A 23,966-nucleotide genomic window follows, 5' to 3' on the forward strand; every position below is an offset into this window, starting at 1 on the left:
TCCGTCGACTACAACCCATCGTCCTTGCGACTTCATCAACGGACGTTCCCGTCTGCAATATGCCGATTGCACGTTCACGTTGCACATTTGAAAAGCGTGGCATGACAAATGGCCGTAAAGATTTTTGTTTTCTTGTGTTTTTCTTTTTTTGTTAATGTCTGCTAACAAGTATGGCTGAAAACACGTGCGGTATATATACATTTTAGAAATACGTTGTGGTGAAATAAATTCTGTTGCAATTTGTTACAACACAACGTATTTCTAAAAGTTCCTAAAGACAACATACTAAGAGTCCTAAGCAAAACTAAGTTGGGAAATATGTCTAATTTTCATAATCCAATGTGGCCACCAATTATCAATATATCTTCAATATGTCAGATGAGGTTCAACCTTCTGATGAATAAAAGTATGTGTTGTATGTTGAAATATTGTGTTTCTAAAAAGATATACACAATTACTGAACATTTCCGACTATTCACAAATCTACAAAAAATCAAGATGGCCCACACGTTTCCTAAATGTGTTATTTAGATTCAACAGTGTGCTAGGACGTATGTGCATAATTATTGCTTGGCACACTAACTGACTGAAGTATAGTTTACACTTTTGTACAGGACACTCCGTCACCAGAGTCCTCCAGTGGCCACAAATTTCAAGATGGCGGCAAAGAGATTGCTGTTTAATAATGGAATATCAATACACTGTTGGTCTCTGATGACATATCTCAGTGATTTGAACTTCTACATGGGGAAAACATACTCGTGGATGCATGTAGAATACTCAAACATTTACATGAATCAGATATAACCACAAACTATCAATATTTATTTCTTAAATGACATGTTTTGGCGATTTTTTTATATCAATATTGATTGCTATTGTATGAATCATAAACTGACATCCAAAAGAAACTTTACCACAGTTTGAAATCACTCTTGCTCAAAAACAACAAAACATACATGCATGAAGTAAAGTGTATTGAGAAGATCAATATATCAACATAATCAACACTGAACATGACAAACATACCGCGACCGAGAATGACGTCAGAGCCCCCAAAGTTGGTTGTGGTACAAAACTCGAGCTTTCAGAATCATGGACATTAGGCAGAGTACATAAACAATCGCTCACGTTTATTAACAAGTCATTAGTAGCGTGTGTGACCACCAAATGCCTCAATACCTGCAAACACCCTTCGACGCACAGAAAAAGTGAGTCGTCTGATGAGGTCACGTGGGATTTGACGCCATTCTTCTTGGAGGGCTAAGATCAGTTCTTGCCGGTTGGCTGGAGAGTATGGTCCTTGTCGAACACGACGATCCATCAAGTCCCAGAGGTGTTAAATGGGGGACATGTCAGGTGAGCCTGCAGGCCACGGCAGGTCGTTGACGTTGTTGGCAGCGAGGAAGTTAGTGACAATTCTGGCTGAATGGGCTCTCGCGTTGTCATGCTGAAAAATGACACCACGTTGGAGAAATAGTAGGACAACAGGACGAAAAATGTTATCCATGTAACGCTGAGCTGTCAAGTTTCCGTCAACGGTGACCAGCGGTGTCCTCTCCTGCCCACATATCCCTCCCCACACCATGACACTCCCTCCACCATATGGTACGACCTCCTGCACGCAACACGCCACCGTTCGTTCACCCCTTCGGCGGTAAACACGCTGTATTCCTTCAGCCCTAAACATACAGAATCGACTTTCGTCAGTGAAGACAACCCTCTGCCAGTCACGTCGTTGCCAACGTCGTACAGTCCCGGCCCATCTCAATCGCAGACGACGATGAGGTGCAAGATACGCAAGTACCGGTCATCATGGGGCGTGGTCACCCTGGGTCTGCCTGTTCTTGGCCTGTCAGCGGTCCGCCCTGTCTGTCTGAAACGTTGCATCAAGTTGGTAACGGCAACACGGGAGCAACCGAAGGTTCGTGCAATGTGGGCGTGGGTGGCTCCCATCTGTACCATACCCAAGGCTCGTTCACGTTGTTCGACTGTGAGTCGTGGCATTTCTTTTGTGTTTTTTTATCACTGTGGATATCTGACTTGCCGTTGCAATCGTTTTATACCCTTACCCGCACGTGCATTTGCAGTTGTCCGTGGTGCACGTGTTTTTTCGCTTTTTCGCGAGTTATCTCGCAACCATTTAACAGACAATTAACATTTTCTGCATACACTTTGGTTGTATTTAGGTCATGTGTTTGAGATAGACTTCATCGAAAAAAATTATACTTTGTCTGAAATTTATATTTTCAGTTGGTAAAGTTCTTTTGGACGTCAGTTTATAAACATTATGAAAAGTTTTGTTTTCATTCATGTTGGAACAACATGAGGTCCACTCAGCATTAACCCAAACCAGTTGTTTCACAGGTATTCGATGAGTTATCTACCTTTGGAATCCCATATAACTATCATATACCAATAATTGAATATAAATCTGAAAGCAGCTCATTCAGTTACAGGCACTCGTGAAGAGCAACCTCCTCGTGGTGAGTGCTGGGTAACGCTAATCGCTCTTCCCCCGTGTGGAACCGGGGTAGAATATTTCCACAGCACCCCATTGCTGGTCGTAAGAGGCGATCAAAGTGGGCAACCTGTTTGCCGTGGGTTGCGCCCCTGTGTCGGCGGAGGACGGAATTCTGGTGGTTGAGGGCATTGGAGCCAGGAACCGGTGTTCCTTTTGCCCAACACACCACTTCGACCCTTACTTCGCCTAGACGGGTGGTAGAATTGGCCCGATTCTATCAATCGGCTGGTCACGCCATGCCCTGTGCATGGATATGTGTCAATTTAGAAACATGATGTCAAATAATTTATGATGATCAAATATGTTCATAACTATGCCAATGTAATTATTGCCTAGAGTCCTATGCCAGAAGGCGGTGGCTCATGGGCCAATCTGGTGATGTCAACCTCCGAATTCTATATGTCTCCAATGTTCTGTCACGGGCCGAACCAGCTGGGCATTTCTTTTTGTAGATAAATGTAGCTTTTCGTGTTGTATTTACTGGAGTATACCACCCCTGTAACCCTGGTGTTGTAGACTGGCTTCCTCTTCGGCATCGTCCTTTTTGACACTCGATGGCGGGTGGGGAACAGGGGTGCCGAATAAATTCCTGTCATTATGGCGCAACAAAACCCTGGTTCAAATCGTGAAAAAAAGAGAAGACTCGAAAATGACAGTTTAACTAAAAATGTGTTTCAAAACAATGATTCTTGGGCTCGCTTCTTGGTAATCGAGGCTGCTGATCATCAACCGTTAAAACTAAACCCTTTTGCTGTTTCAAAAGCTGTTTCCGGAATTTGTGGTGTAGTAAAAAATGTAACCCGTCTTCGGTCTGGCTCCTTACTTGTGGAGTGTGCACGGAGACAGCAATCTCTGAACCTTTTATCAATTACTCAGTTTGCCAATGTTGATGTTGCTGTGTCCGTGCACAGAACACTGAACTCGTGTCGGGGAATTGTTCGGGACAGAGCTCGATGCCTGTCTGATATGTCAGAACAAGAAATTGTGTCTGAACTGGAGGATCAAGGTGTTACGTTTGTCAAACGTTTCACCAGAATCAACGATGGAGTTGTCACCAATACGCATACTTACCTGTTCACTTTTGCGCGTTCTTCCTTACCGCAATCAATCAAAGCTGGTTATGTTAATATCGGAGTGGATATGTATATCCCAAATCCACTCCGATGTTTTAAATGTCAAACTTTTGGCCATGGTTCTAAATCATGTGCTAAACCTGTCAAATGTCATCGTTGTGCTGGCAGCCATGAGGGTAACGACTGTGAGGAGGACATTGTTTGTGCTAACTGTGGTGGCCAACATTTGTCTTCTTCTAAGTCGTGTCCTGTTTGGCAGCTTGAATCAAAAATCAATAAAATGAAATATGAAAATAACATTTCTTTTGCAGATGCAAGAAAAGTGTTCACTAAACAATCCACTACTCCATCACATCTTACTTACTCTGCCGCAGTTACACGTTCTGCAACTATTTCTACTGCCACTGCATCAATCACATGCCAAACGGATCTGTCATGGGTCCATTCTGATCAGCCCCTTAATACCGCTGGAATCAGTCCACCAACTTCTGATAATCAGACCAGTTCCGCAACCCAGACTTCTACTCAGTCTGACACTCAGACTGATACTCTGACTGTTAGTCAGCCTGACACAGTTGTCCAAGAAAAGAACAAAAGCACTGAACCACTTGACAGCTCACTTGACAAAAAGAAAAAAAAGAAATTAAATAGAAAACAATCATCTCCGGCAGCCTCGCCCCCAGAACTATCTCTTCACAACTCCTTTGAGCCTCTTGACATGGAGGTAACTCTGTCTGTACAGGGCAGTAGGAGTAATTCGTCCTCACGTTCGCGTGTGAGATCTCCAATTGAGCCTCCATGACTCAATTGTCCAATATGATACAATGGAATTGCAGAGGACTTAGAAACAATTTTAATGACATTCAATTATTGATACAGGATTTTAAACCGTCTGCTTTGTGTCTTCAGGAGACGTACCTTAAAAGTACAGATCAATTTGATATCAGACAGTTTAACTGTCATCATTCATATTCCCCCCCAGGTGACAAAGCAACTGGGGGGTCGTCTATCTTGGTTAGACAGGGCGTGATTCACAGCCCTGTTGCTCTCAATTCAAATCTTCAAGCTGTTGCTGTTCGTTTAACTTTGAACGTTGTCTTTACGCTATGTTCCTTGTATATTCCTCCATCTACTTTGCTTCGACTATCTGATCTTCAAAATCTGTATGATCAGCTTCCCAAGCCATGTATTATCGTGGGTGATCTGAATGGGCACAACCCCCTGTGGGGAAGTGTTACCACAAACAATAAAGGGAAAATACTTGAGGAATTCATTTCTGATAATAATTTGTGTATCTGTAATGATGATTCGAACACCTATCTACATCCTGCCACTGGAACATACTCAGCACTTGATCTGTCTCTCACAGATTCAGAACTATTTAATGAGTTTGAATGGTTGGTCCATGATGACCTCTGCGGAAGCGATCACTTTCCCACCATTCTAAAAGCTGTACATCCAAATCCTGAAACCTCCACATCCAGGTGGAATTTTACAAAGGCCAATTGGTCATTGTATGAAACATTGTGTACTGCAAAATTAATCCCTCATCATTTTCAAAATGTTGAAGATCCCATTCAATTGTTTTCAGATCAGCTTAATGAAATAGCTGATCAAACAATTCCTAAGTCCTCTGCAAATCCTCATATTCGCAAACCGTGGTTTACCTACGAATGTAAACAGGCACGAAAGTGTAGGAAGAAAGCGGAAAAGTACTTCCGCCGACATCCCACAGTTGATAATTTAGATCAAGTAAAAATTACAAATGCAAAAGCCAGGCGGGCTTATAAACAAAATAAGCGTCGTTCTTGGAGGAACTACGTCTCCAAAATAAATTCCCGTACTCCTATATCCAAAGTATGGAACATGATACAAAAAATTAAAGGCAAAGGATCAACGTCTACTGTTCACCATCTTAAGGAAGGTGATCAGTTATTAACTGGTAAATCAGCCATTGCAAATAAACTTGGTGAAACATTGGCAAAACATTCGTCATCGTCTAATTATGCCCCTGAATTCATAAAATATCAGAAACAACAGGAAAAGAAAAATGTTAATTTTCACTCTGATAACGGGGAAGACTATAATGAAGTGTTTTCCTTCCATGAGCTACATACAGCCCTAGGGCAAGCTCACGATACAGCGGCTGGTGCTGATAATATTCACTATCAGCTCCTGAAACATTTGCCTATATCATGTCTAGAAACACTATTGGCTATCTTTGACCAAATATGGACGTCGGGGAATTTTCCTCCTTCGTGGCATACTGCCATTGTAGTCCCTATACCAAAGCCTGGTCGGGATCATACAGATCCTGCAAATTACCGTCCTATATCTTTAACCAGTTGTGTCTGTAAAACCATGGAGCGAATTGTAAATAATAGATTAGTCTGGTTCTTAGAAACCAATAATCTACTAACAAATATTCAGTGTGGTTTCCGCAAAAATCGTAGTACTATTGATCATTTAGTACGATTGGAATCGTTTGTAAAAAATGCTATTGTCCACAAACAACATGCAGTGTCAGTATTTTTCGATCTTGAGAAAGCTTACGACACTACCTGGAAGCATGGCATTTTAAAAGATTTACACGAGTTTGGTCTGAGAGGCCGCTTACCACATTTTATATCACAGTTTTTAGACGGCAGGCAATTTCAAGTCCGAGTGGGTTCAACCCTGTCTGACCATTATAATCAGGAGCAGGGTGTCCCACAAGGAAGTATTTTGTCAGTTACTCTATTTAGTATTAAAATCAATAGTCTTTCCAAGGTTTTAAGTGATGCAGTGGATGGATCACTTTTCGTAGATGATTTTAATATATCTTGTCGTGGTACAAATATGCACACTATTGAGCGACAGCTACAACTATGCCTCAATAAAATACAGAAATGGTGTCTAGAGAATGGGTTTAAGTTCTCCAAAGTCAAAACAAACTGTATCCATTTTTGCCGCAAATATAAGCCGCATAAAGACCCTGAACTATTTTTGGCTGGTTTTCCTATTAAAGTTGTTAAGGAAGCCAAGTTCTTGGGTATTATATTTGATAATCATCTAACATTTTTACCACATATCAAATATCTGAAGACTAAATGTCTGAAGGCAATTGACTTGTTGAAAGTTGTTTCTCATTCAAAATGGGGAGGGGATCGGACAACACTCCTTCATTTATATCGTTCTCTCATCCGTTCCAAACTCGATTATGGCTCTATCATTTATGGTGGGGCCTGTAAAAGCAACTTAAAATTATTAGATTCAGTACATCATCAAGGCCTGAGACTTTGTCTTGGAGCCTTTCGAACTTCACCAGTCGATAGCCTATATGTAGAGGCAGATGAGCCATCTCTAAAACAACGTCGAATCAAACTTTCGTTACAATATGTGACTAAATTGTACTCAAACCCTTCGAATCCAGCATATGAGTGTGTGTTTAATCCCATGTATGCCAAATTATTTCACTCCAAACCAAAACTTGTTCCTCCTCTGGGGTTGAGAATTCAGCCACATATTACAGCAGCTAATATTGATCTTTCTATTATCTCACCTTCCCGGCTACTGTCTACACCTCCTTGGCAACTAGTTAAACCAGAGGTAGACCTCACTCTAACTACCCTAAAGAAATCTGACACCAACCCATTGGTATATCAACAAGAATATGCCCAATTAAGGTCCAAATTTGATTCTCATCGATCTATTTTTACCGATGGTTCAAAGGATGGTGGCAAAGTTTCAAGTGCCACTGTCATTGGATCTAAAAGAGTGTCTTCGAGAATTCCTGGTACTAGCTCTATTTTTACAGCTGAGGCCAATGCTATTCTTATAGCATTGGAATACATTCAAAACCAATCATCTCAACAGTTCATCATCTTTTCTGATTCCTTGTCATGCCTTCAGGCCATACATAATTGTTCTTCAGATCATCCGCTGATTCTTAATATTTTAGAATTGAATAATACCCTCGCCACTGCCCAATACGACATCGTATTTTGCTGGCTGCCCAGTCATGTTGGAATTGCTGGTAACATTATGGCTGATACTGCTGCAAAGGCAGCACTCAACAAATCAGTAACACCACTTCTTTTACCTTACAGTGATTACAAGCCAATAATTAGATCCTACATCAAAGATCTAATGCAAAAGAAGTGGAACACCCAAGTAGGTATAAACAAACTTTATGCTATAAAACCAACAATAGGGTATACCTACTTGGGTTGCCATTCGAGACATGACGAAGTTGTTTTGCAACGATGTCGTATTGGACACAGTCGATGTACACACGAGTATCTTTTAAAAGGTGAGGATCCTCCATTTTGTGTCCCTTGTGATGAGAGAATCACAGTCAAGCATGTTTTGCTTGACTGTGTTGATTTTTCTCTCATAAGGGACAATTATTATCATTCAACGTCTTTAAAGGATCTTTTTTATAATACCAGTGCTCATTTAATACTCGGATTTTTAAAAGAAATACTATTATTTGATAAATTTTGAATTGTTTTAGAATAGTTGGATATTCTTGTCAACTGAAATGTATGAAGGCGGTGCCACTCAGGGGGTTAAAGTAGTGTAAAATTATTGTCCCCCTGACTGTGGCACATAATTCCATCTATATTGAAGTAATTAATATCAACTAGTGTTTTAATTCCTTGATTGTGTTTTGATTTTTAATATTGGTTAATATTTCATACAACCACACGTGACCAAAGTGATGACATAAATCTTGCTGGGAATCATGCAGGAAGCAAAAGTACTGTAAGTCCCCATGATCCCCAGTTAGGTGGTTTAGCTTTGGTTACCAGTGGTCTATAGCCTGGTTTTACTTTCTAATAACTAATACACTGAAGACTTCTTTGTTTTAATATTGCTCAGGTAAGTTTTATGTCTACACTGTGATAATTACCTTACTGTTTTACTGTCCTTTGTCGACAGGTATTTTTATAATAATAAACTTGTTCTCATCGCGATATGGCTGCAATATTGCCGATGCGATGTAAAATCATAACTCACTCACTCACTCATTCAGTTACATGATGGTGTTATTAATGACCATAAGTATGTGATGAACAGTGGACAAATTGTCAAAGCGGATCCTGTAGCTTGAGGTAGCAGACTCATTATATACATGTACCTCCAAAGTCTCAACAGGTTTGTCATCCTCTGAGAAGTCTGGTAACTGTTTATTGGCACAGCTTGTACCATGGTATTCTCCGCACACAGCACTGCAAGTGAGAACATATTTCCGGCAAGTGCATCTTCGTGTGTCTTTTTGAAATTACAGAAGATGATGTCCAGGAGTAATGAAGGTGCTGCAGCCTGATCTGTCTGTATTGGTAAGCACCGTCCATCTATCATGTGCCATCCTCACTATAATGGATTCATAGTGGACCCTTTCCACTCCATGTTCTGGTTGTAGACGCGGGTGCTGTAGTATGGTTGCAGAGTTTGTGGCTCTACGTGTGATAGGTTCGCTTGTATCATAGATCCGGGGTGGAAAAGGTCTTAAGCCACACATGACTGCCGTAAAAAGCGACTATGCTTGTCGTAAGAGGCGACCAACTCGATCGGGTGGTCGGGCTCGCTGACTGGGTTGATGCATGTCATCGTATCCCAATTGCGTGTGTCGATGCTCATGATGTCAATCACTGGATTGTCTGGCCAGACTTGATTATTTACCGACCGCCGTAATATAGCTGGAATATTGCTGAGTGCGGCGTTAAACAACAAACAACAATAGATGACGGGTGACTACAGAGTTCATACTTGAACAGTGCTAGGAGATAGATCTTCTGCTGTACTGGTGTGACGGTTTATGTCACGGTGGAAATGGTCATTCGATCGAAGAAGGGAGCATTCTTGAACAACGCAAACAACAAACAGCACTTTATGTCATTATCTGGGTGAAAAACTGGATAAACCTGGGTGCAGCTCTGTTCATGCAAAACAGGCGAACATTAACTTTTGTCTCTATATTATGTAAGGAGGGAGGACTGGGTAGCTTAAGGTACAAATGATTTTGGTAGAAGGTTACGAAGAACCTATCACATGTAGAACCACAAAACTGCTACCAACATTTGTAACCACAAGAATCCACAGCCCCACGTGTCTACTACCAGATAATGGAGTGGAAAGGGTTCAGTATGAATCCGGGGGCACGGGTGGCCCAGTCGTCTAAGGCGCCGCGATTCGCTGTGCAGAGTTGCGCCCCTTCGCCCCGATTATGTTTCTAGGTTTGTCAGCACCATACCCGTGCTCGTGGGTTTCACCGAAGTGGTAAACGTCTGAGACCTGCATCACTCCTGGCTTTCCTCCCACATTAAGCTGACACGCCGTGATATGACTGGAATACTGTTAAAAGCAGCGTTAAACCCAACTCACTCACTCACTCAGTATGAATCCATTGGATTGAGGACGGGTAAATTCTGAGAGGACCTCATGTGGTCATACTTGTTTCCAATGAAAACAAAACTTTTCATTATGTTTATTATAATGTATAAACATGTATGATAAATACACTAACTCGCTAAAACACGTCATTTGAGAGATAAATAGAGGTTATCACACGAGTGTGTTTGGGGATGGTAAATATCCTGTATTAGGAATAAACATTGTATTTAGCGATCCTTTGCGAGCTAAATATATATTGTTTATTCCTAATACAGGATCTTTACCATCCCCAAACAAACAAGCGTGATAACCCCTTTATCATATAATTTCATTCTTACATTTATAATTTGAAAATCGCTTGCCTTCTCTCACAAACATTACCGAAACATTGCAAGTTTTCCTGGAATGTGCGCATTAATATATATTACGTCTCAGGGTAAGTGATCTGTCAGTCGGACAGTGACAGTAGCCAATATAGTTCCAACTGAAACAAGTTTCTTATCCACCGACGAAACAACATATACGGATTTTGTTTACTTGCCTTACGCGGCAATCCATCGGTCTGTCCGTTAGGGTAACTGCCCTTTGTCAAAGGGAAGCTACTCTAACCCTAGTCTATCAGACGTCACGGCCACGGTCAGACGTTGTTGACAGTCTGTCCTGTCATAACGTTACGAAGTGCAGTGCAAACAGCGACAAAACGAAACAAGTTAACAATTCAAACATATACTCAACAACAAAAGTTCTTGTGACACCAATATTTTAGTGTATTTTTAAAACAAGTAAAGTTTGGTTTTCAATATTGTAGTACATGTATGGAATCAAGTCACAAAACACAACTGCTACAGAAAAGCATGCATTCCATGCAAAAGTTGACTTTATGCAAGCCCCATGCATTTCACTACCAAAGAATGGGTATAAAAACACGTGCGTTAACGGGATTCCATATGCATTGTTTAGCATCGTGCTGACAACAACCACTCAGAAAAACAACAAAATTACGCAATTATTCAACATTACGAAATGCCACGCCTGTCCGAAAATGAGCGTCTGCGAGCCATTGGTATGCTTGAAGCAGGATCGAGTCAACGTGATGTTGCAAGACAATTTAACGTCCACAGAAACACCATTTGGTGTTTATGGCAACGTTGGCAACAGACGAATGCAGTCAGAGACCATCCTCGGATTGGCAGGCCACGCATAACCAATAATCGACAAGACAACTGGATTCGAGCAACACACCTAGGAAATCGATTCCAGCCAGCAACATTGACTGCAAGAAGCATCCCTGGCCTTCGACGAATATCTTCACAAACCGTACGTCGCCGCCTCAGATGTGCAGGGATTGTCGCCAGAAGACCCGCCAGACGTCCCATTTTCACAGGGAACCACCGTCAAGCACGTCTACAGAGGGGCAAACAGCGTCTACACTGGACATGCAGTGGGGACAAGCAAGTTCTATTCACTGACGAGTCTCGTTTTCACCTCAGCCACAGCGATGGACGGATTCGAGTGTACCGACGTCGAGGTGAACGTTACGTCAATCATTGTGTCATGGAAGAAGATCGGTTTGGGGGCGGCAGCGTTATGGTATGGGGTGGGATTACAGCAAGATAGTGTACCCGTTTGATAGTGGTAGAGTATAATCTCAATGGACAGCGCTACTGCAACGTGATCATCGGCCCTGTTGTTCTAAAGTTTTTGCATCGTCATGGCCCAGGCATACCTTTCAACATGACAACGCCCGGCCTCATATTGCTCGACTTGTTCAGGATTGTCTTCAACAAAACAACGCGAATGTCATCCCTTGGCCGGCTCGCTCCCCTGATCTCTCACCAATCGAGCAATGTGGGATGAGATGGATCGGCGCCTTCGACGTCACATGTTCCACAGACACTCCAGGAACTTCGAAACATGCTCCAGCAGATAGGGACAGATATCCCACAGGACCTTGTGCGAGTCCTGGTCCATTCCATGAGACGAAGATTGCTTGCATCGCAACCAGAGGTGGACACACACGCTATTGATTTGTAAATTGACATTTTGGCATATTCATGTTTTTCATGAAATCACGCATTTTCTGAAGTTAGTATAGCAAATAAAAACCAACACTTACAGGAGTCTTTTATCTGTTGCAAACCGAAATTTGATAAAAAACAACAACTTTGCATTAAATCTTATTCAATGTCACAGGAACTTTTGTTGTCAGTATATTTCCGCCAAATCCAACTATTTTAATTTGTGGAAAAGGTTCCAAGCCGCAGAGGTCCACTAGCACAGACATGGCTGCTGATCCCCCTTGGCAAGGACTAGTGCCCTCGTAAAAAAATTTCGCAATTCATGTCTCCAAAGCTGCCTTAACTTTTAAAATGCCTCAGCTACGTCACAGTTCAGTTAGACACTGATTTTCAGTATATTAGACTGTTCTTTTGATAATGATAGCAATTATCCCAGTATTTTCTCCAGATTCCCGATGGTTTATTCTGACTCGATCGCCGAAGGACAAGGGCGACGCCATGTTTGTTAACAGTGAAAGTAGTCTCAACTTGACCTTTGATATTTTTATCTCTATCCGCATATAACCCCAACGGATATCGTTTTTATCCATTGGCTTTATCCTGCAGAAAAACCTACCCATTATATGATAAATATTGAAATTCGGTGGTTATATCGGATTTATGCAAATGATTGAGTATTATACATGTATCCGTGGGTCTGTTTACCCCAATGTAGAAGTTCAAATTACTCATATATGTCATCAGAGACGAACAGTGAATTAATATGCTACATGCATGTGTATCCAGCAATCCCTTTGAGGCCATCTTGGAATTTTTGGCCACCAGAGGCCCCTGGGGACGGAGATTCTTTTTCTAAAAGTGTAAACTATACTTCTGTGAGTTAGTGTGTCTAGTAATAATCATGCATATACGTCCTAGCACACTGTTTTAGAGGTAAAAGATTTCAAGTCTAAGCTCATATTGAAGAAACTTGTCGGCCATCTTCAAATTGGCGGCCATCTTGATTTTTAAAAGATTTATCAATAGTCGAAAACTTTCAGCAAAGTATTTGTGAATATCTAATCAGAAACACAATATGGCTATTTCGCTTCACAACACATACTCTTTTTCATAAAAAAAGATTAACCTCATCTGAAAAATGGAAGATATATTGATAATTGGTGGCCATATTGAATTATGAAAATTAGACATATTTCCCAACCTAGGATTGCATGGGACTTTTAGTATGCAGTCAGCAGTCAAAACCACATCTGGACCATCAGGTATCCTTTTGTTTTAATCTCTGTAAACCTGTCTGTACCTATGATTTCTCTCTCTCTCTCTCTCACACAACTTTTTGTTCTCTTTCGATCCCTCTCCCAAACTAGATATTTCTTATAGTGGATTTGTTTCATTCTCCGTACTCCTGGTACTCTGCTGTATTTGTCCCAATTCCAACAAGTGAGAAAACACACATGTGTTTGTTAAATTTCAATTATCATATTCAGTTTTAAAGAAGGGCCAGAAGGGCAGCTTTGAATTCAACCCATGTGTAGACTAGACGTCTAACTAAAAATTAAGATATGATGTACATATGTACATTCAGGTTCTAATGATCAAATGAAATCCAGGGAAATTCTTAATTTTGTCAGAGCTAAGCTAACTATTTCATCGGATATAGAGTCGACCATGTATAATTCAAAGCTGATATTGCATAATTCAAGGTAATTGTATACATCCAGAACAAAACCCTCAGTAGGAGAGAAATGTAATCAATTTACCATTTGATACAGCTTCTCAACGTACAACACTAAGACGTCCAAAACGTTAACTAAGCATCAGATAGGTTACATGCCAAATTCCAATTTCCCTTGGGAACGCCAGAAAGCTATGATTGTGGCCATTTGTGGGTTCGAATCCCGGTTCGCCCCGATTATGTTTCTAGGTCTATCAGCACCATACCCGTGCTCGTGGGTTTCACCGAAGTTTTAAACGTCTGAGACCTGCATCACTTCGGGCTTTCCACCCACATTACGCGGACACGCCGTGCAACGAATAGTGATACAGTGACCCTAAATTCAATCGATTTTTGACTGTTGTTAACTTGTTTCACGTATCTGATGCTAATTATATGAATAGATTAATAACTAGTAAGGGTCAATGATAACCATTGGTATACATATAACGGGGACAGAAATCAAATATCCAAATCTGCCAAAATAAAAGTTGTGATATGTATAGTTTAAAAACGTAAGATAGGGACATGTAAGTCTCGTACGATTAGATAGTATCCCCGGTACCCCCTAACAAGTATCCCCATGAAAGACTACTTTAGCGGCTTTCTGTTATGACAAAGGGCCATTTGCGGCGAGTAAAATTTTAATTATGACTGAGGGATATTACAATAACGTTCCACTTAGCCGCGAATGTGTCTCCAGCAGCCTTTGAATGGTGAGTGTTTTTAGCTGAGTCGAGATATCAGAGTTAATTATAAAAATCGATGCATTCAACATAATCAAATATTTGAAAACAAAACATTAAATGGCTGGAAGGTAAGTGTTTTCTGTTAGATATGATATCGACAGATGCCAATACATCAGTGAACCGCGACACCCGTATCATATAGATATGTTTATGTATCGGGTATCTCACGTTCCAGTTGCCAGTTTAGCAAGAGCAGCAGTTCAATTTAGACGTCCTTTCATTGATACCGGTTACGGTGCACAAACAATGACTATTCCCATCCACGACAATCACGCAGACACATGGTTCCCTCGACATCTGACAAGTCGACACAGTAATGTGCGCACCTGCGAACATGCAGTCATAGAAGCGTCTCGCAAATCACAGTGTGAGCATCATATTCGCTGAGAAATTGTCCGATAGCGCATGACATCCAACGGGTGTTTGTTCGATGTGCAACGCCGCATTCAGCGATATGACCGCGGGCGGCAAGGGGTAGAGTACACGACGATTTATATGAAAGCGCCTTGTCCGGACCACACACACACACCACTGATTGGACTGACGCTTAACGACGCCGTCCGTGTAATATTGAACTCTTAAACTCAGAGCCACAACACATCATTTACTGAGTCGCCTCTCACAGCACATATTAGTTGCTGAAGCTGTTAAATATGGAAACCCTCTAAGCCCCTTCAGACACATGATCCATGGGGATATAGGTCCCCAGTGAGCTATGCTTGTAAGAGTCGAGTACATGGATTCGGCCGTCGAATCTCAGCTGCCTGGATCTATGTAAATCATTTCAATCACTGCATTATCTGACACACATTCGATTGGTTTGGTTAGTTTGTTGTTTTACGCCGCACTCAGCAATTTCCCAGCTGTATGACGGCGGTCTGTAAACAATCTGAAGGTCCGGGGTTCGATCCCCGGCCCGATTCCCGTCAGCGTCATACAAAAATATGATACTTGCTACCCTACATGGCGCTCGGCATGAGGGGGCTGAAACAACGACTGGTCGGCTCGTATTCAGTATATTGTGTCTGAGAGGGTCAAATTCCTGTTAATTGTCAGCATGGTATCTCAGTTGTCTGGCACTATAAAATCGGCATTAGTCCAGACGAGTGCGCACACACACACATTCATGTCACATCCTGCGGCGATACCATAACGGCAGACTGGGACTCCCCTGCTTCCAAACGTCCAATGGCGATATTTCGGTCAGCTGCCGTTAATCTTGGCATTTTTCGATCTCCTTTCACGTCAGAAAATTCGTAATGAACTGATGAATTTTGTACGGTCTTTTATAGTCAGTGTCTCTACTCTTGTTTCCAACGCTTTGCATGTGCATTGTGCTGAAAACTTGTTCTGAAAGCAATTTCCGTGCATCCTTTGCATTTTTGATGATAAATGTTTACAAAAAAACATTTTGAGATGTGTTTGCACGCAGTACACAACAAACATGACATGATTAACGGGCATCAAGCATAAGACAATTTTTTATGACGATTGCTGGAAAAAAATATAATTGGAATCCTCAAAACACCTATGCGTTTCCTTTAATGCAGAGTGTATTCTACCACGGTTCCTCATGGGTCATTCGATCATTTACAGACCGCTGTATTATAAGTGAAAAACTGCTTAGTTCGGTGTTAAGCAACAAACAAACATAAACCCCACGTTAGATGGTACTTGTTGTTAGTACTCAGATTAAGTAAATTGTATTCATATTAAAATGGTATCTCATTGGGCTGGCCCTATTTCGTCGGCATTAGTCCGAACTAGCACAAGCAACTACACACGTGCGTGCACGTCGCTACAGAAGTACAATACACTGCAGCGCGACGTTAAACCCAATTTCAACCAACAACAATTACACCTGATTTAATCATACGGCAACGGAAGCCATTTGCATATAGTTTGGACAATTATCAGCCATGTGAGGTACTTATGTTTAACCTTACTTGAACTAAGGTTTTATATCATGGCAGTATAACTTCAATGGGAGAGTATCTTGAGCACCACGCTTACTACCTGCACTAAAACTTACATAATACATTGTACTTAGTATTTGTGCAATGTCACAGACACATTAGATCCAGTCCATTGAATCAGTACACTGCGTGCTCTCTGTGCTCTTAACTAATGGTAGCATGCATTTACTGAACACAACGCATGCTCCATGGAACAGTTGTTTTACCTCTTCAGGTTCGATGCGAAATTCGAATGGAGGATAGTGTAGAAAACAATATGGTGGGTGAATGAGTTGGAACAGTGTTTTAGTAGTATTTCGGTCTTGCTTGACAACGGTATAAGGATCTATACCGAATAACCGCCTTTACAGTAATTAAAGAAGCTGTAACCATAAAATGTGTCTATTTGGTTGTAGTATTTTGGTTATCTGGTCTTGAGCATCTGATCCGAGAGAGGAAGGTCGTGGGTTCAATCACCGACTGAGTTATTTCAAAAGAAGTTAAAAGATGGCACTTGTTGTCTCCCTGCCTGGCGATCAGTATTACAGGGACTAGTCTCGGCTCTTGAGTCAGTTTACTGTGTGGGGTGTACATGTGAAAATGTGGCATGGTATGTCAATGAGCTAGGACTCGAAAACCGACAATTTAAAGTTCTATCAACAACAACTCGCTGAAGGCATTCAATCTACTTTTGAGTACAGCCTTTAAATGAAAAACACATCATGTTTTGCTCAACAGTTGTTTGACCGAGGTAATAACATTCAAGACCGTTAGTAAAGCTTTCAAAACGTTATATAGCAGACACGTGAATGACAAAAATTATGTCCGATCCGATGTCCTACTTTGACTTGTATCATATGTTCCCATGTGTTTAGGTGTTGGTTGTTTTTTTTTCAGGTGAACAATTGACTTGGTTTTGCATGTGTTTGTGAGGGGTGCCACAGGTGGGGCAGGAAACGCTCACCTTTCCGCAAAAACCTGGTATCATCAGTATTTGATGGTGATTCATGAACGCATGTTTATAAAATACCGTAGTCGGAATCATACACTCGATTCTGCTTTTCTCAGATAGTGCTTATGAATATCATAAATGTTTTTCGCTGTTATTTACATCAGATACAAATATGCATTTGTCGATGTTGCATTACCTTATAGAAGTGATTTGACAAAAAAGGTAAAACATACCTACTTTTTATTTGAAGTGGTCAATGTTGTTTTTTTGGCTAGCCTTCGAGCTGGTGAAAACATGTACTCAACACCGTAGGCTAAGGTTCCATTCCCCAACGGGTACAATTAATGAAACCTGTTTCGTCTGTTCCCCACTGGACAATTGCTGAGGTATTTCTAAACGGGGTGTAAAAAATAACTCCCTCACACACTCTAAAGCTTAAATTTCAAGAAGGGGCTTGAAACGTTTGCTCCTCACTTCGAAAGCCAGGATGCGATTTCCCACAAGAGTACACAATTTGAATCCGTTTCTGATGTGCTCCGTCATCATATTGTTGGAATATTGCAACAGAATAGGCGCTAAATCATATTTGTCAAGTAATTACATGAGTCAAAATGCTGACTCAGTGAGTATGTGTTTCAGGTGAACATTTGACGTACAAACGTGTCTCTTCTAATCAATTTATAAACTTGAAACTGATAAAAAGCATATCACCAAGGACATATTCATAATGTATATAGTGATGAGATACCCAATTTTTCTAAAACATTCAAATTGGTATATCAGATGCTGTATTAGGAATATGTCAGGGGATTTAGCGGCCAGCACGTTCTTATGCCTTCTCGTCAGAGATAATCAGTGACGACCTGGGCGCGATGTGGTCTGACACTCTCATCTTGCTGTTCCCAAGATAACTCTAGCAAAATGTAGTCAACATATCGCTGACCAGTCAAAATACCAAATCAGTCCATCTGCAATGTGTGAGACCGCACGGGAAGATCCGGGGTAGAATAAGTCTTCAACAACCCATGCTTGCCGTAAAAGGAGACTATGCTTGTCGCAAGTGGCGACACCCGTGAAGATCCGGGGTAGTCCAGTTTTCAACAACTCATGCTTACCGTAAAAGGAGACTATGCTTGTCGCAAGTGGCGACACCCGTGAAGATCCGGGGTAGTCCAGTTTTCAACAACTCATGCTTACCGTAAAAGGAGACTATGCTTCTCGCAAGTGGCGACACCCGTGAAGATCCGGGTTAGTCTAGTTTTCAACAACTCATGCTTACCGTAAAAGGAGACTATGCTTGCCGCAAGTGGCGACACCCGTGAAGATCCGGGGTAGTCTAGTTTTTAAGAACCCATGCTTACCGTAAAAGGAGACTATGCTTCTCGCCAGTGGCGACACCCGTGAAGATCCGGGGTAGTCTAGTCTTAAACAACTCATGCTTACCGTAAAAGGAGACTATGCTTCTCGCAAGTGGCGACAACCGTGAAGATCCGGGGTAGTCTAGTCTTCAACAACTCATGCTTACCGTAAAAGGAGACTATGCCAGTCGTAAGAGGCGACACCCGTGAAGATCCGGGGTAGAACAGGTTTTCTGCAACCCAAGATTGACGTAAAAGGCGACTATGCTTGACGTAAGAGGCGACTAACGAGATCGGGTGGTCAGGTTCGCTGACTTGGTTGATGCATGTCATCGATCCCAATTGCGTGGATCGATGCTCGTGATATCAGTCACTTGATTGTCTGGTCCAGACTCGACTTTTTACAGACCGCCGTCATGAAGCTAGAATATTGATGGTGCGGCGTTAAGCAGCAAACCAACTATGAATCCTCCCCCCCCCCCCCCCACATACCGATAATGGTCAATAATTAGACCCCTTATGATTTGTAGTGTAGCATATTTATAAAATTTACTCAATTGGGGGAAAATAAGTCTCTACAACTATAAAGGAGAATTCCGTTCACGTCTAATACCAACTATTTAATCACAAGGTGAACCCAGTCTGATCACTGCAGAGGGCAATTGATTCCGGCAGTGACGTGTAGTGAAACTCTTCAACAAGCAACTAATTAGGTCATGTCATTTGAGCCCCATCATGAAATCAACTAAATAGGTCAAACGCGTTTAATCTTCAACACATGTCAGCACTGTACCGTCATAAGAACATCCATACAATGAGAGATTGCGACCACTACACTTTAAACATGAGCACTATGTAAGAAAACACTGTAATCATAAACGTTATATTTTCCCAACTCGTTTTCATTCCACAGCGGCCATGACCTATTTGTAATAAGTTTCTGTGAAGGCTATTGGACTTATGGATAATTGGAATATGGTAACTGAATGAAAGCACGTACATGTTAATTTTATTAACAATTTATTTGCAACATATTAGGTCCAGTAGTTCTTAAATGTCTCGAAATGACAGAAATAACTACCCCTCACTGTGCTGCAATACGAACATTGTTAAATTTCTAAATGCCTGTTCTTTACTTACAGGCACCAGAAACTCTACACTTGTGTACAGGAGAAGTAATTCATGATGACAAAACATTGAATTTGTGTGTTTGTTGGTTAAAGACACCCTCAGCAATATTCCAGCTATATGATGGCTGTCTGTAAATAATCGAGTCTGGACCAGACAATCCTGTGATTGATATTATGAGCATCGATCAATGCGACTGGGATACGATGACGTGCATCAACCATGTCAGTGAGCGTGACCACCCCGTTAGTCGCCTCTTACGGAAAGCATTGGTTGCTGAAGACATACTCTTAACTCGGATCTTCACGAGTCGTGAAATAAACATATAGTTTTTAGTTTTAACAAATTCAGAAAATACTTGGTTTTCTGGTTCGTTTACGAACCGCCGTCGCATGGTATGAGCACTGTTGTGCGGCTTCAGGCAACCAAGAAACACTCACATGTACTTATGTGTGTAAATTGTGTGCGTGGTCATACAGTGATCCTTTCATGTAAGTTTCGCGGCTATTTGTGCGGATTTCGGCGGATTATCGAAACTGATTTTTCGTTGGCGTTATATATTAAAACCCGAGACGGTTTCCCCTGGCCATTAAAAAGTCCAATTTAGCAAATTTATGGTGTTGTTAAAATGAATGATAAGATAATTGAGTTACTAATAATTTATTTGATTTTGTGTAACTGTGATGAAGGTTCGTGTATGATAGCACTTTGATGAAGTCTTCATGACGTTTATGCAGTGACAACGCTTTGATGAACTCATCATGACGATTGTGCTCTGACAACATATTGCATGCATTGAATATAGTGTTATAGAATCAGCCTTGAGAGAACTGCTGGGTACCATAACATGAAGGCATTGTACATTTATTAAACTCATAAAATCTTAGATTTGACAGTTCTATAGGGAAGAACCAGAGATTCTATCATATAATGAGATACGATTGACTGGTTGTTGTTTCTTATTGTGGAGTATCCAGGGCCATATTGCACATGTGTTGTAATAATACACATCCTAGATATGGTAGTTCTATAGAGAAGGACCTTCAATTCGTTTGAAATTTAAATTAATGTAATATTATTACTGAAAAAAACACACTTAGATGGCAAGGATTTATGTGGCAGGATGTGTAATACACGCTCTGCAATACGCATATTTACTAAATGCACACGATATCTGCTCTGCTGGCATTGATTTGCATATTTCCCTTGACAGCTTGTTGTTCAGTTGTGTCATTTAAATTATTGTAATTACGTGCCAGCTGTGGTGGCACTCCTTCCCAGTTAAGAGCATAAAAAGGTACGCGCTGATGTAGCTTAACCATATGAACATAGGCAGGCCGAAGGAACGATAGGACACAAGTAAAGGTAAGCATGAATGTTTTACAGTGTTCAACAATGTTGTCTTTAACAGTCCTTCACTATATGTTCATTATACAGGCTACGTTTGTGGCTCATTGTCGTCGAAATGTAGGAAATGTCAAGTTAAAATTTGGGAAATGTTTCCTTTACAGATGACCAGACACGTCCTTCTCATACTGCTGCTTCTTCCTCTGTATGCTGACTGTGAAATTTGTAAGACCGATGTGTTTTGTTTGAATTTGGGGTGAAAATGTCTGTTCCTATACTAATCTATACATTGTAAATTGTATGTATATGTATCATCAGGCTTACATGTAAATGTTTTAAAACACTATCACAACTCACTTTGAGATATATTTTCAACATGATGGTGTAGCCTTGCTGTTGATGTGTTCGCACGTCACGCCAAGGGCCCGGATTTCTCAGGTCCAGACTGTGACAAAGTTAAATACGTCCGACTGTCACATTGTGCAAGAAGCAAAAAAAGAAACATATTACTAAGCTAGTGAATGATAAACATAGTGTCATTAGATCGTAAGAAAGCTACTTTCGATATTATGGAATAACTTGTAAAATGCTAATTTAACATTAAATGTTAGGCGTGCTAATCTAAACATGTTAAAAATGTTCTTGAAATATTGTCATATTCATATTGGGTGAAATCCTAATGGTCTTTGATGTTATTGATATCAAATAGGTTTAACGTCAATGGATTGGGATTTTTAATTATTTGAATTTTGAAGCTCATCAATAGTTCTTGTCCATATTTTGTACATGAAAATGTTTTCTTCGATATATGTTTCTTACTGTTCCATCAGAGGAACACTTATATTGACAAGAATGTTGATTGGCAACTTAGAATGTTGATTTCAAGAACAAACTTTTAATACTTTGCTAATACAATATTTTATATTGATGATAAATATTGAATATTAAATATCTTTAATCCGATTTGTAGATGGAGGTTTCTGCCATCCAGGCAGTGGGACGGACTCTTTTTTCAAGCGATGGCCATATGTTGGAGACCAAGGAATGGATGACTCAATACTAAAAGAGAATATATTGAGAGCATTAGATGGCGGGATGATCTTAGATTATCCACCTGGTGTAGGTTCCTGCGGGGGAAAATATCCAATTTGGCAGAAAGGTAAATATGAATATGGCTCCTTGTGAAATGTTTTGTTGTTTATTTTTTGTTTGTAAAATAATGGTATTAGACATTTTCCAAGTCTTATATCTGGTTCTACAAAAAGTCCACTAAGTTGACTAAAAAGTATTTTAAAGGTTCCTCCATTGCTGCCTTAGCCTAGAATGTAAAACAATCCCAATTTATAGATACCACAACTCGTCATTGTTAATGGCAGCTTGGAGGACGTTCGCAACCGGGACGACACGGTTCGATACCATATTTGTCTCTCTGTCTCCTGTTACCAAGTGTTGGTTTTCTAAAAGGAAATTGTTATGACAAAACATTGATCTGAAGGAAATGACCAAAGAGAATGTTCTTTTCAACAACATAACATTTACATCTGTTCATAGGAAGCACAGTTACATTTTTCCGCTGGTATATATTCATAATGTGATGGTGTAGATTGCTTGCCCGTCAGTGTTTAAGGGGGAATACGGTTCACTTAGGATCCCAACATTCTTGAGATTTTACGAGCTTTAGAGCGCAGCAATTACCTGTGCACGTTACTACCTTAACCTTGCAACCGCTCTTCGCTGGTTCTAATCTAATTTCCCTATCATGACTCACATGGGTATGATACTTTTTACTGTCCTGCAGTTAAGTTATCCAACTATGGACGTTTATCAGGTGGTATTTGTCTGTGTGTACGTCAATCACTGAGTAGTTTCTGTAATGTTATACAAGCAGATAGAGACAACATAATTGGTCTCGCGTTATCTAAAGATTTATTCAGAATTGACAAAAATGTGAATTTGTTATGTACCTATATCCCTCCAATGGGGTCTCCTTATTATAATCATGTAAACACCAATGGTAACATTGTAAAAGTAGAAGAATTCTTAATAGATAATGATGAAATGTTTTCAAATTCATACAATTTAATCTGTGGAGATATGAACGCGAGAACAGGTGAGAGAAATAACCCTGATATTAGCAATAATGATGATAGCTTCAATCATACCTCCCCTTTCCCTGAGGAGGAGGATGACCCTGTTGAGGATCGTACGTCACAGGATACAGTTGTAAATAGATTTGGTCAAATGTTGTTGGATTTATGCTATGTTTTTAAACGTTACATTGTAAATGGACGTGTATATGGTGATACTAATGGGGAATTTACTTATTGTAGCCAACATGGATCTAGTGTGAACGATTATTTCATAAGTTCACCAGATTTTTTTCAGTTTATCAATATGTTCACTGTCGGTGATCGATCTGATTCTGATCACTTTCCATTAGAATTGATGTGTAGATTTCCAAATATGGGTAAGAGGTGCAACAATGATTCATGTATGGATCCACAAGCATCAGAGAAAATTGTATGGAATGATCATTACTCCAGTTTGTTTCTTGATAACCTGAGATATAATTTTACTGATAACAAAGAAATGGTCCTTAAAGAAATTGACAATGCTATTGAAAACGCAATTAGCCTCTTTGTCGACATTGTATTAGACTATGCTAGCTGCATGAAAAAGACAATACGACATAATCCACAATTTGCCAATCACAAACCACTAAGTCTAGAATGTAGACAAGCGAAACGAGAAACACGTAGGGCACTTAGGA

General features: G+C 40.6%; 1 protein-coding gene across 1 annotated transcript in view; it reads left to right on the forward strand.

Annotated features, from left to right (window-relative positions):
* The first annotated feature begins 1,783 nt into the window (after nucleotides 1–1,783).
* Nucleotides 1,784–23,966, forward strand: part of LOC139448638 (matrilin-4-like) — a 35,301-nt gene continuing 13,118 nt past the window's right edge. Inside the window, exons 1-4 of the mRNA XM_071230201.1 lie at nucleotides 1,784–1,854; nucleotides 3,436–3,537; nucleotides 4,159–4,343; nucleotides 22,167–22,355. Of these exons, the coding sequence (XP_071086302.1) occupies nucleotides 1,784–1,854; nucleotides 3,436–3,537; nucleotides 4,159–4,343; nucleotides 22,167–22,355 (547 nt within the window). The remainder of the gene's footprint in view (nucleotides 1,855–3,435; nucleotides 3,538–4,158; nucleotides 4,344–22,166; nucleotides 22,356–23,966) is intronic.

Source organism: Haliotis cracherodii, unplaced genomic scaffold (assembly GCF_022045235.1).
Source record: "Haliotis cracherodii isolate W230 unplaced genomic scaffold, xgHalCrac1.p SCAF_7, whole genome shotgun sequence".
Classification (NCBI taxonomy): Eukaryota; Metazoa; Mollusca; class Gastropoda; order Lepetellida; family Haliotidae; genus Haliotis; species Haliotis cracherodii.